General features: G+C 43.2%; 1 protein-coding gene across 1 annotated transcript in view; it reads left to right on the top strand.

Moving 5' to 3' along the window:
- PNPT1 (polyribonucleotide nucleotidyltransferase 1) overlaps window positions 1-10,766 on the top strand; it is an 89,937-nt gene extending 79,171 nt beyond the window's left edge. Inside the window, exons 23-28 of the mRNA XM_077486042.1 lie at window positions 506-589; window positions 851-957; window positions 1,041-1,096; window positions 5,668-5,746; window positions 8,503-8,550; window positions 10,498-10,766. Coding sequence (XP_077342168.1) covers window positions 506-589; window positions 851-957; window positions 1,041-1,096; window positions 5,668-5,746; window positions 8,503-8,550; window positions 10,498-10,638 — 515 coding nt within the window. The 3' untranslated portion in view covers window positions 10,639-10,766. The remainder of the gene's footprint in view (window positions 1-505; window positions 590-850; window positions 958-1,040; window positions 1,097-5,667; window positions 5,747-8,502; window positions 8,551-10,497) is intronic.
- Window positions 10,767-14,300: the final 3,534 nt, after the last annotated feature.

Genomic DNA, 14,300 nt, shown 5'->3' with positions numbered 1-14,300 from the left:
CCGTAGCCAGAAAGCAGCATACAAAAAGAAATTACCCCTCAAGGGGGATAAGAATAAATTTCATACAATGTCTGTGCGGTGCAATGGAGCTATGCATTTGTATGACTCAAATCGTATTGCATCTGCAACAAAATTGTGCAAGACCACCACTTTTTTTCTTTTTTTTTTTTTTCTGCACCTGAATAACATTGCATGTGTTGCAATTCTGGCAATCTCACTGCATTTTGCAATCTGTTTCAGGGTGTCATTAATCTAATGTTGACACCTGCAGCAGATTGCATGCACGTAGCAATGGGATGCTGGGAAATTAGGCATATCTTGTGCTTTTCCCGCATCGCTGTGAACCAGGGCTAAGGGAAATGAATGTAGTTTTTAATTGTCTTATTCAATTTGTAATTCACACTTGTGTCATTTGTTGGTTTTGGTATTATACACTAAATGTGATCAATCCAGAGCCTGTAAGAAAATTGCCTAAGCAAGGTACTTCATTTTATTTTGATTATAGAAAATGTCAATGTGCCTTTGTCCAAGAGGGCGAGATTTGTTGGACCTGGTGGATATAATTTAAAGAAACTTCAAGCTGAAACAGGCAAGTACTAAAATACCTGAGTTTTTTATTTTAATAGGAATGTTTGCAGTATTTGTATGTATGAGGCTGAAAAATCGCCGTGACACCCGGCATGCCTGTGTAATTAGAGAGCTGCAGGAAGGGCCCTAAACAAGCTGGAGATTTCCAGGAAACCTATAAAGCATAAAACATTGTGACCTTTAGCCGATATTTTATGTACTTTTATGTTTTGTACATTCTATGTATATATTTGTCCTTTTTTTTTTTTTTTTTTATTTAAAGGCGTAACAGTGAGCCAGTTGGATGATGAAGTGTTTTCAGTTTTTGCTCCAACGCCCAGCGCCATGCATGAAGCCAGAGAGTTCATCAGTGACATTTGCAAAGATGACGTAAGCCAATCCATGTTTGTGCTGCACTTTATTACCTGCTTTTTCTGCTACTTCCATTCTAAAATTCTTATTCTTCATTGCAGCAAGACTTTATCCTGGAGTTTGGAGCTATATACACCGCCACCATAACCGAGATCAGGTAAAGAGGAACCCTTTCTTTTTATTATTTTTTATTAATTTTTTTCCTTTTATTTCTTTTTCGGGTTTTAAAAAAAAAAAAAAATTTATTGAATAACGGAACAAATTCCTGAGTCACAATCTCAAAATACAGCAGGTAATTCTTCAGTGGGACATACAATAATATAAGTTACAGAAAGCTAAAACAGGGACTCACCCCAGCTAAGGTAATCAGACCATTGGGCAATCTACAGGAAATTCAAACAGTCATTCGGCCCTAACCCTGCGGCCGATGACCCATTTCATTTCTAAACAACAAATAGCTATGTTGGTAAGGCTACAGTGTGGATTACATCTACTTTGGACTTATTTGTTTCTATGAATTCTTCGAAATTGTTGCCTTTTTCCCTGTGGATACGGATGTGATCCTGTTCAGGCCCATTCACTCAAACGCATATAAAATGCAGCCCTCTGTTCACTCATGATGCGGTGTTTCAGCCCATTCATTTTATGTGAGCTTTTTAATCGAGTAAGTGTCAATGTATTGGTGTGTGACTGAGCCCCCCCCTTAGGCTGTGTTCACATATATACGGGTCCCAATACTTTTGGTAATAGTGTATATGCGGGTCTGGTTTTGGTGCAGAGTCCGGTGCGGTTTCCATTCAGCAAAACACTGAAATTGCACCTGAGCCTGAAAAACGCACAGGACCCCTTTTTTAAGTTGCACCGCAACCCGGCCCTCATATATGTGAATTGAGCCCATTGCAAGCCGGTCTGGTTCAAATGTTATGCAAATCGGATTCGATTCGCATATGTGAAACCAGGCTTACTCTCCATTTACTAGCATGTGAAATCATTAAAAAATGAACCTGTGTCAAGTGAATAATTAACCTCTTCCCACCCAGCCCCGGTGTGTCACTTTAAAGCGCTGCTAAACCCAGGAGCCTGCATTCACTAGATCTGGTCTCCCACAGAACATAGCAATGCAATTATTTTAGTAAATATAAACTGCTACATATTTTTTTTTATTTTTTTTAATAGTCTTGTGACTTCTATCAGTGTCTGGCCTAGCACTGGTTAAAGCTTGTAAGAGGAGGAGTTTTAATTCTCCTCTGAGGCTGCGTGACCCCTGACTCTCTGTGTGAACAATGCTGATTGGCCCTGTGCTGATCACATGCACCCTACTAGGGAGAAAAAAAAACTCTAGCAATACACCCCAAACTGAGCATGTGCGGAGTGTGTCCAAGGCTCTGTTATATCAGCAGATAAATTGGGGACAGTAGAAAGGGGAGGATCAGAAAAGACAGGCTCAAACAGCCATTTTACACAATGCAGGGGATTATTCCCTTAGGTTCCACAGTGAGTACAACAAGCATGCTTTACTGCATATACTGTTGTGGGTTTAGTAACTCTTTAAAGAGGTCTTTACGCCCAGACTGTGATTGGCTGTCACTGTGGTCATATAATTGGGAGCTTGTCCCGTCAGCTCCCAGTCGTTACTAGAGACTGGGAATTGACAATTTCTACTCGGTTAGCAAAGAAACATGGGCGGCCGTGGACACGTCTTACATGAGCGACAAGAGTTTAGGTTATACCTAAATGCAAACTTTTTTTTTTTTTTTTTAGATTTGAATAGCGTGGGGATGAATTAGAACCCCTGTCAGGTTTTTATTGCTTTGTGTGTCCCCATTAGAGAGATTGCCCCTCTCTAATTTGTCCTGTTTACTGTTATTGAGAGTGAAAGACCCTCCCAAATTTTGGGATGAAGTAATAGGGGAAATCTTCCAACGAAGACAGTAGTTCTGGTGAATTTGGGGTCCCCAAGAGATTTCATTTTCAGGGATTTCCCCTTTTACTTCCTGTTTTGTCTATGGGACAGGAAGTGAAGGAAAATTTCTGAAATGGGACACAGATGGTGAAAAAAAAAGAAAATCCCACGTTCCTTTGCTCTATCCAAAATAAAGAAAATGTTTTGCCTATAGCTCTACTTTAAAGAGGAAGTAAACCCTTTCAAACCACTTTGACCTACAGGTAAGCCTAGATTAAGGCTTACCTGTAGGTCCAAGCAATATCTCCTAAACCTATATGGTTTAGGAGATATTTGCCCGAAAATGGGCACCGCTGTCTACGGCGCATGCGCCGTAGACAGCGGCGCGCAGGCGCACTAAATGCGGCAAGTCCAAGAATGGATTTGCCTAATTTGTCGACTCCCGTGCGCATGCGCGGGAGTGACGTCATCGCGGCTTCGCCGAATGGCAGCGGCGGAGCTGCGAGACGCGACTCCCGTGCGCATGCGCGGGAGTGACGTCATCGCGGCTTCGCTGCTGTCATTCGTCGGAGCTGCGAGACGCCACCAGCAAGATGGATGCGGCGGACTACAGGGGACAGCGGCGACTTCGCTGGCTCCTGTGTCAGGTAAGTGGCACATAATGAGCTACTATGCGATGCATAGTAGTCCATTATGCTTTACCTTTGCAGGGAAAAAAAGAGGAAGTAAACCCATCAGGGTTTACTTCCTCTTTAAGGCATGTTTGATTGTGCAGAAGTAATTTAAAATCAAACATGGAGATCTTCTTTTCCATTACCTGTCAGAGTGAGCTAGTCCATTTCTGAACAAATGTAATATCAATAATTTGTGCAGTCCGCCACAAAGCATCATATTTCAGTGGATCGGAGAGCCCTGATGCTCTTTCACTGTTGTTTTTTTTTTTTTTTTTTTCTCATTTCCAATTGTTGCTGATAGATCTTGCAGATTATGCAGTACTGTTATGTAGGGAGTTACAAAACATTGCAGTCGAGACGGACTTAGGTTAACTAGTGTTTAAAATCTTACTGGAGTTTAGTTGTAAAGCAATCCCTTTCCCTTTCCCTTCCCAATGTTTGCAGAAATCGCTCCCAGATATCAGCTATATAGATAAGACACCTCTGCCATTCCTCTTACAGTCATGTTATTGCCTTCTGCAGGGCAGCAACCAGGGGGAGTGTTAAGAGATAGAGAAAATGCTTAGATGACCTTTGACTAAAGTAAAAATGTACAGTGCTAATTATTGTCCTGAGGAAAGGAGGAGAGCGTTTTGAAAGCACAACACTATGTTGGCCACAGAGAATGGAAGGTTCACTTTAAAGTGGTTAAGGATCCTTCTTCCTTTTTTTTTTTTTCTTTAACCACTTCAGCTTCATAACGTTTAACCCCCTGCACCTTCCTGCCCGGGCCCCTTTTTTGCAGAACAACACTGTGTTTGTTAGTTTAACCGACAATTGCGCAGTCGTGTGACGCTGTAACCAAATTTCCTATTTTTATTTTTTATTTTCCCCCCACAAATAGCTTTCTTTTGGTGGTATTTGATCACCTCTGCAGTTTTAAATTTGTGCACTATAAACCACAAAAGACCAACAATTTATTTTCAAAAAACTGTTTTTTTTTTTTTTTGCTTTCTACTTATGTAAGTTCTTCGTCCATTTAGGTTTAAGTATTCTGCTACATATTTTTGGTATTAAAAAAAAAAAAAAATCCCCAAAATTATAGCAACTTGATTAGATTTATGGATTATTTTTTTTTTTTTCGTTTTACTAGTAATGGTGCAGGATCAGTTTGTTTGTTTTTTTTTGTTTGTTTTTTTAACTATATGGCTGACAAATCTGACACAAAGTGTCACTTTTTGGGGACCAGTGACACCAGTATAGTCATAAATGTTAACAAAATGCACTATCGCTGTACGAATGGCACTGGCAGGGAAGGGGTTAACATCAGGGGTGATGAAAGAGTTTACTGTGTTCCCTGGGAGTGTTTTCCAACTGTGTGTTGGGGGGTGGGGGGGTGCATTTACTGTGGGAAGACGGGGATGTATGTTCCTGCTTAACAAACGCAGGATCTCTGTCTTCCCTTCTCAAAGAATGGCGATCTGCGTTGTTTACACAAGCAGACCAAGGTTCTGCTGATCTCCAGAACAATCATCGGTTCCGCCAGACGCGCTATTGACTCCGGCTGTGTTCAATCACAGCTGGAATGGGTCGCCCCAGACCCAGAAGTATGAGATCACGTAATAGGCATTTCTGGCACAAAGAAGTCGTCCTGTCACAATAGATATGCGTGGGGCGGTCGCTAAGTGTTTAAATAACATACATTTTAAACTTGCCTGCTCTGCGAAATGGTTTTGCACAGAGCAGCCTCAACCCTCCTCTTCTATGGCCCCCCGCTGGCACTCCTGGCTTGTACCCCCCCCCCCCCCCAGCAATCCACTTGTGCAGGCTCAATCCTGAGTAGCCCCACCACGCTTCCTCATCAGTGGATTTTATTGACAGCAGCAGGAGCCAATTGAGGTTTGGATTGAGATCAGACTTGGGTAAGTATTTCCACGGGGCCCCTAAATGGTGTTTTACCCTAATGCAGAGAATGCAGTAAGGTTAGAAGGTTTTTATCTTTACAACCACTTTAAGAAAAGTTTTTGGATGATGCATTGAATTTGCTCACTGGTAGTGAACAAAACAAAAAAAAAAAAATCTGAAAACTGAATACTGCTGATAGTACTTTTAAGCCAAACTTTTGGGACCTATACTATATTCTTATGCATTTTTTTTCTTTATGCATTACAGGGACATTGGTGTAATGGTGAAACTGTACCCAAATATGACACCTGTTTTGCTTCACAATACACAGCTCGACCATCGAAAGGTAGAGGTCTAATCTATATTTTTTGCATTCTTATTGGTTAAAGATGCACAAATTTGATTTTACTGTCCACAATTGTTTACTCAAAGTAATATGGTGTATTTTCAGCAGATACACATTCAGAGAAGAAAATATATTTGTAATGTGACTTCCATATTTTATTGTGCTTGCTGTTACTGGCATCGAACAGATTTAAAAATTTTCTTTCTATTGGCTACTATACAATATAGTTAAAAAAAAAAGTCCCTTTTGGAACATGTAACGTGTTGCATGTTTATTTCGTTCCAGCACGTTCTCACCCTCTGAGCCTCTTCTGCCCTGCAGCTGCTGTCACAATAAAATTGGCATGGCTGTTTTGGGCTCTACCTGCCCAGCCACATCTTTCATTCGCAGCGATCTGTGAATGAATCCAACTATTTCAAGTTGCGTCCGCCAACGCAGCACACAGCTTGCAGTGAAGAACAGCCCATGCAGCGTTAAAGGCAGAAAGCTGGAAGATGTGTCTGCAGGAGCCTGACATTGCACCCACCATCCACTGATCATGGGTACAATGCTTTGCAGGCTCCCGGGGGGGAGATATAATAAATCCACTTTTTTTTTTTCCTGCAAAAATTAGTTGTTTTTTTTTTGTTTTTTTTTCTTCTGACTACAGGTGAACTTGCCCTTTAATTTAGGTCAAACCTGACCCATTAATATGCACTCTGCCCGGGAACAGTAAACCTCATTGTGCAGTATTGCTAAGCAGGTAGAAGAATCTGCATATGCAGTGACTTAAAGAGGGATTCCGCCCAAAAAAAAAATATTAAAAGCCAGCAGCTATAAATACTACAGCTGCTGACTTTTAATAAATGGACACTCACCTGTCGCGGGTTCCAGCGATGCCGGCAGCCGAGGCCGATCGACCGCTCGAGCCTCGGCTGCTGCCGCCGCCATTCGAGGTGAGGGATTTAGGAAGTAAAGCGAATCGGCTTCACTTCCCGGTTCCCTACTGCGCATGCGCGAGCCGCGCTGCGCAATAGGAAATCTCCGCCCTGTCACTGGGACCCGTGTGTGTCCCAGCAGACAGCACGGCAGGGCAGGAAATGGCGTAGACTCCCGTGGGAGTCTATACCCGGAAGTGGGTGAAAATACCTGTCTTTGACAGGTATCTCCACCCCCCTCCCCCCTGAAAGGTGTCAATTATGACACCGGAGGGGGGGGGGGGGGTTCCGATCAGTGGAGGTTCCACTTTAGGGTAGAATCCCGCTTTAAATGGCTTCCCCTATGTCTAGATAAAGTTGCAAATATATTTTTACAATCCAAATAATGAGCCACATACCAAAGACATTCAACTCCAGCCAAGATTTATTGCATTGACAGCACACCACTCCTGCCCAAATCCATGTCCCCAACATGTTTCACCCACAGCAGGGCATGATTAAGCGCTACTGTGAGTGAAACCTGTAGGGGGCATGGATTTGGGTGGGAATGAGCAGTGTGCTTTCATTGCAATAAACCTTGGCTGGAGTTAAATGTCTTCTGGTGTGCAGTCTTTTATTGGCAAGGCGGACTCCAGGACCTTGGCACCTTGTTGATTGCAGGGAGTAGAGAAATCAGGCTGCCTGTGAGCAGTGAAAGGAGTTTGGTTTGCATATATATTTTGACAGTTACATATTTAGTTAAAAAATACATCTTTTGCTTTACTTGGAAAGGAGAAGTACACTTGAGGTCTGTTCACACCAGTGGTTTCACTTGCATGCAGCCACTGGCACAAAAGGTGAAGTCAGCCTTTAATAACACTCAGTACAATTTTATTACTGCAAAATTGTGAGCATACAGCTAGGTGATAATGGAGAACTACCACAGAGAATAATGGTAGTCCTTCGCTGCACCCCTCTATCCTCCTCCCAATATAAGCTCTATACAGGCACACTGCAAGAGACTGTTTCTAGGTCAAATTCAGGTACTTACACTGATTGCTTTGAAACGAGAGTGAAAAAAAAAAGACAATATATATGAATGGATACAAAGCTTCAAAGAGAGACACGAAGGTAAAGTAATTGAAATGACCTTCTGTAATCTCTGTCTTGTAGCTAATCTACAAATCTCTGTGTTTTATGAATGCAATAAAATCCTGGATGAGCAAGTAAAAATCGCATTCCAAAATACACTTGCGTTCATGCAATTGCAATATTTAACTGAATACACCATACTTTTCCTTTTAATATTTTGTATGCCTTTGTTCAATAAAGCTGTCCATACACTGATCATTTTTTTCATTCAGCCTGCGGGCTGTACAGCGTGGATGGACAAATCTGCTGCTGTGGCTATTGTATTGTGACACTCGCCCCCAAGGGCTATCAAAATACCAGAGCAGTAGCTACATCTGATTGGGAACAACTGCTGTTTGGCTGACAGTTCTATGCCAAGCTCCTTTAATATTTCAATCAAGTGATGTCAGGAAGGAGGTGACCAATGAGGCCAACCACTGAGTGCGTTTTACTGGTTCCTGGGAAACCAGCATCTGAAAACGCACAGTTGTTTTGCCAGCTTAAGCCTGTAGAGCTTTTTGCTTATCCGGTGACTGAACAAGAAAAGCATTCATCATTATAAATAAGCAAAATGTCATAAATGAACATGAAGCTGCAAGTGTTTCTCTGTCTCTCTTCCTGGTCTCCTTTATAATACCAAAATCAAAGTACTTTTTGCTGCAGCACCAATCATTGTTAATGTTTGTTAATGTAACAGACTGATTTTTAATATTTTGTCTTCTTTTTCAGATAAGACATGCAAGTGCACTAGGTTTAGAAGTCGGTCAACAAATTCAGGTACTGTATCCACACATGCGGTATGACCACCTGGAACCACTTGCAATTTTGTGCAATCCATAAATTTGTTAGCTTTCAAATTTACAAAATGTTAGAGAAAAATAACCTTTACTGACTGGTGATTAGAAGAGCGAATATGTGTTCTTCAGTTGTGGGTGGATGCCACTAACTTTTCACACCATTACACAGTCTAGCTTGTGGTTTGCACTCTTCCTGCCGCATTGACTGTAGTGTAAGATGGGAACTCCAGTGATGAGAGCAGGGCCCACTGATAATGGCTTTTGAATTGAGGTAGGGCTTAGAATTTACATGTACAGACTTGTCCGACTGTGTACAAAGACAGATTGGTAGGTGATTATACCCAAGACTACTCAAGCTTTAAAGTATGTGAACCCCAGCTTGTAAAACTATCAATTCAGAAAATTGAAAGGCAAAACATTGTGTGTGTGTGCGTGCACATGGCCTCTGATAAGGGGGTACCCCCAGGCCTTCTGTAGGGGGCCCAGGCCGTGTCGCTTCACAGGGGGCCCAGGCCGTGTCGCTTCACAGGGGGCCCAGCTGGAAGCTTCAGGATTTATGCACAATGTATACAGTCAGTCAGTGTACACATACTGTTTCCTCGAATCCCTGCCATGGCTCCCGGGTAGTAATCCTATAAGTTCATCCAGTGGGCTGTGAGATTGTAGAGGGGGGGGGGGGGTTCACCTGCGGCGGACTTGCACTCTGGCTGGTGCTGCATTTGATGAGTTGGAAGACTCTCAGTCCCTGCTGCTAGCCTGGCAGAGTGATTTGGCTTGCCCTGCACACTGCCTCCTTCAGCAAGTAAGTGCCAAGGGAATCAGGCGGAAGAAGAGCGCTAGCGGGCTCGGGGTAGGCTGGCTGGAGCCTGGAAGTGATCAGTACAGGCAGGCAGAGTCCATGTGATGTCCACCCATTCAGCAGCCAGCCCAGCAGTGTACCTAGAAGGATCGCTGGGAGAAGTTTCAGGAAAGGTACTGTACAGTCATGACAGAAAACACACCTTTCCCCATGCCCTGACCATTGGCAATGTTAAATTATACAGAAGGGACACTGATCATCATTATCATCATGATGATAGTCACACAGTACAGGTGCTTTGAGTCACAGCACCTGTACTGTGTGATTATAATGATGATCATTAAGGCTAGGTTCACACTATTGCGATGCGGGAACGCCGCGAATCCGCGGCGTTTTCCCGCATCGCTCACCTCCCGCCGGCAGTTCACACTGCCCTATGCGGACGGCTGGGGGTGTCAATGTTATGTTAATGACACCCCCAGATCCGTCGGCATATCGCAGTGCGATCTGCCGACTCGCACAAGAATCGCATCGCATGGTGTGAACCCCCATGCGATCCGATTCCGTTGCGGACCCAAAAAAGGGTCCTGTGCGAGTTTGCTGCGGGACAGCTGCGAGTTCAGCCATACTATCTGTATGGCTGAACTCGCAGTGCTACGGAGATCGGATGTGATTTGCTGTGCGAATCACATCCGGATCTCCCCCCGCAGCAGTGTGAACCCAGCCTAAAGGACGAGCAGTAAGATTCATCCTTAAGCTGGCCACAGGGTGCATAGGGTGACCGAGAACCCCTGTCTGATCTGTACTAATCGGACGCTCTATACAACCACAATGGAATGGTGTGTGTAGATATCTATATAGAGATAGATCTTTATAATCACAAAAGTGAGTACACACCTCACATTTCTGTGAATATTTTATTATATATTTTCACGTGACAACACTGAAGAAATTACACTAAAGTACTGAGTGTACAGCTTGTATAACAGTGTAAATTTGCTGTCCCCCTAAAATAACTCAACATACTTAGTGCCATTGTATATATTTGTGTGCTGTCTTTCTGTGTTCATTATTTTTGATCTATTCCTTTCCCCTATTCCTTTCCCCATTCTTTTTTTTCTTGAACAGGTGAAATATTTTGGTCGAGATCCAACTGATGGGAGAATGAGGTTGTCTAGAAAAGTTCTTCAGTCTCCAGCTAGTACTGTGACCCAAACTCTCAGTGATAAAAATAGTATTACTATGGAAAATGACAACTCTTCATTGTAAATCAGACCCGGAAACTTTAGCTGCTGTCAGTCAGTATAAATGAACATTTTGTATTCTGGATGTATATTCTGTATATAATCTATTTTAAATCGCTGCTAAACTATTAAATGGTTTGTACTTAATTTTTACATGTGTCTTGTGGCGTGTTATTTTTTTATTTTATTTATTTATTTTCGTTTTCAGGTGGGGTGGAGTTTGATTAGGTGGGAAATATGAATAAAGAACGTCCTTCTATACCGTGTTCTTTGCCTCTGTCCAAAGCACAGAATGTTATTTCCCTCTGCTGCCTCTGCCATCAGCATGAGTCACTTTTCCCAAAGATGAGACATAATAGATAACTGGGGAGAGCTCCAGTACACTGCCTGTGATTCATATCCATAGCTCTGCATGTTCTCCTGTACTATGTGAGGAGTGCTGTGTCCCTTCCCTCCAATCAGGGCTGCATTCACTGAAATCTGTGCTGTACGACTTCAGATCTCCGCACTTAATGCTAGGGCTGAGAAAAAAAATCCTTTTGATCCATTTGTTTTTAGAACGATCAACAGAAGAAATGCAGCAGATAAACAGGTACAACCTATGTAGGAGAATTGGTTTCATCTCTGTATCGTCTAAGGCCGGTCACTTCACTGGGTGTATGAGTGTTTTCAACCACTTTTGCTCAGCATATGCCGAGTTTGAATTGCCAAGGTTCACGCTTTAGGTTGTTTTCAGCTCATGCATGCAGAAATGAATGACATACAAAATTGTAAAAACATGGGTATAGCCTCCCGTAAAAGGAAAAAAAAAGTACAAAAACAACACTGTCACGTACTACTTTAGGTTAGGTGGCTGTCTCTAAACTAAATAAATTTTTAAGTCACGGAAAACCATGTTAGTATAAAAATTCTGCACATGATAAAAAGTGCCATGATGTTCAGTACAAAAAGCTAAGGCACCAGGATCTTTATTTTCAAAAAAGTGACTATTCTTTTTGGTACATTGGAGGACACAGGTGGTGTTAAACATCTGTGTTATACCACTGCCTACTGGTGGGGCAGTACACTGGCAAGCAAGAAATAAGTAATTGTAGACCACCCCAAGATAATTCACCCCCCACTACCAGCATGTATGTGTGAGAAGAGGATGGACGTATTTTCTTCAGCTGTATTGTGGGATAACAAACCTATTTATTGCTAGCACTTTTCCTCAATCCAGATTCTTGACGTTGCTGCTGAAGCTGGCCTGTAAGTTACAGTGCAATTATTCTCAGCCTAGCTTTTGTTGTGTTGAGACCTAACCTCTCTGAACTGGATGTTGACTGGAGTCTGAAAGTGATCTTCAGGCTCAGTTTTTCATGTAAGGTGCTTTCCAGACCCTGTTCTTGTAACAAATTAACAGTAGAGCATTTTCCAAGTCCAGAACCAATGGCATTGCCTCAAAGTTTACCCTGTCTCTGCTGACAATAATTCAGCTTGCCGAGCACTTTAAAGAGAAAAAAAATCCCTACATTCAGATGGTCCTTACTGCAGAAGGGGCTGACATCAGCTGGGTGGAGCATCACACTTGTTCTCCGGGATCTCTTTTCTGCCTTTCAACATGGAGAAGCATCTCCCTACTGATGCTCCTGCATTGCAAAGAGCTACATGAAACTCAGATCAGTGGTCCTTTTCTACTGCTGCTAGCAGTGACTGCAGTCACCTTCAGCATTCAACCCTCACCAGCTATAAGTGGTTGGGTTTGTGAGTACCTGAGGCTTGGCCTCAAACCTTTGGCATAAGGCTGCCTTACTGCCATGATGTTGCAACAAGTCTGATTCTAGACACTGGGTGGATACGTCCCACTGTTCTAGGTGCCCCTGCTCACACTGTATTAACAGCTTGGGTGCTGCTTGCACCATGCAATGGAACTCAATAAAATGTCATCTGTGAGGTTTCAATAAAGTTCTAACAAAAAAAAAAATTGCAATCAGGATGACTTACTAGGGTGAATGTGTCCCAAGACCGCCAAGATGTTTCCATTTCATTCAGAAAAAAGTTAGGTGAAGAGGGTGCAGTAACAGAAAATAGTAGAAAAAGTAAATACAGTGCAGTTTCAGAGATGCTGGGTGAAGGGGGTTCATTGACAGAGATGCTGCGTGAGTCATTGACAGGGATGCTAGGTGAAGGGGGGTGTCATGACCAAAATGACAGATGAGTGAAGAGGATTGCAGGAACAGATGTTTATGGGTGGGGGAGAAGAGTTCAGAGATAGAGATGCCAGGTGAAAGGGGTGCAATGAGAGGTGTTGGGTGGGGGGGCTGTGACAGATACTGGATGATGGGGTGAAGTGGTAGATGTTTGGCACAAGGGGTTCAATGACAGAGATGTCACCTTGGGTCTTAACAGGGGTCATTTGCAAGGGCCTTACTAAGAAGGTGCCACCCACCTCTTTCAGGCCTTTTCAGTGTCGGCTTGCAATGGTGGTTGCAGGTAGCTCCCTCTTCTAGGACATCTTGAAAAGTTTTTTGTCCGGTAACTACCACCTACCTACCTAAGTAACTCCTGCCTACCTTGCAGGTGTCTTTTTAGGTAGTCTTTCAAGAGCCATGGTAGATTCTCTGTTCTACCCGGAAAAGGCTTCACTGTTTATGTCCTTCAGGTCATGCAAGGTGTCGCCCACATTCCTTGAAAGGGCCTTGCAGATGTCCTTCCGGTCCCATTGCAAAGATCTTACCAGATGTCTCCCTCCTCCCTTGCAAGGGCCAATCAGGTTTCTTCTAGGTCTCTTTGCAAGACTTTTGGTAGGTTCCTCCTATCTCCTTTACAAGAGCCATACTGATTGGTGTATTTCAGGTTCTATTGCAAGGGTCTTAAAAGGTGACCTCCCTTTTACAGGCCTCACTGATTTCCTCTAGGTCCCTTTGCAGCGGTCTTGGCAAGTGTCCCTCACCTCCCTTACAAGGGGCATTCCAGGCGTCTTCTGGTGTACACTGCAAGGGTCCTGGAAAGTAGCTCCCACTTCCCTTGCAAGGGCCTAGCAGGTGTCTTCTAGGTCACCTTGCAAAGTTCTTGGATGGCAGCTCCTGCTTCCCTTGTGGCAGCCATGAGGGTGTCTTCTGGGTCACCCTTAAGGATTCAGGGCAAATATCTTCGGCCTTCCTTGCAAGGGCCTCACTGATGTCTTTCAGGTCTTTTTGAAAGTTTCTTATAAGATATATCCTACCTCTTTGCAAGGGCTTTAGTGATGTCCTCCGGATCCTTTTACAAAGGTTTTACCAGGTATTTCCCACTTCCCTTGCAAAGGCCTTATTATAGGTGTCTTCCAAATCGGCTTACATGGGCTTGGAAGGCTCCTCCTGCCTTCCTTGCAAGGGCTTCACTGATTTCTTTCAAACCGTATTGAAATGATATTCCAAGTTATCTCCAACCTCCTTTTGCAAGGGCCTCGTCGGTGATGGGGGTGAGATGACAGGTACTGTGATTGGGGGGGTAACTGTAAAAAAGTTGCATGATACGTGGTGGGGGTGCAGTGATGCTGGTTGAAGGAGGGTGCTGTGGCAGGTGTTGGGGGGGGAGGGGGTGTTCAGACAGTAAAATAAGCATTATTTACTGTGGTAAACAAATTTTGACAACAGAATTATGAAAAATAGACTTATTATTCATGATTACAAGCAGAGGTTATGCGCACATGGCATTTTCTGTAAT

This window comes from Lithobates pipiens, unplaced genomic scaffold, assembly GCF_037356315.1.
Source record: "Lithobates pipiens isolate NorthernLeopardFrog02 unplaced genomic scaffold, aLitPip1_a1.2 Scaffold_18, whole genome shotgun sequence".
In the NCBI taxonomy this organism is placed as follows: Eukaryota; Metazoa; Chordata; class Amphibia; order Anura; family Ranidae; genus Lithobates; species Lithobates pipiens.
The sequence above is the reverse complement of the archived record's forward strand: the minus strand, read 5'-3'. Positions and strand labels throughout refer to the sequence as shown.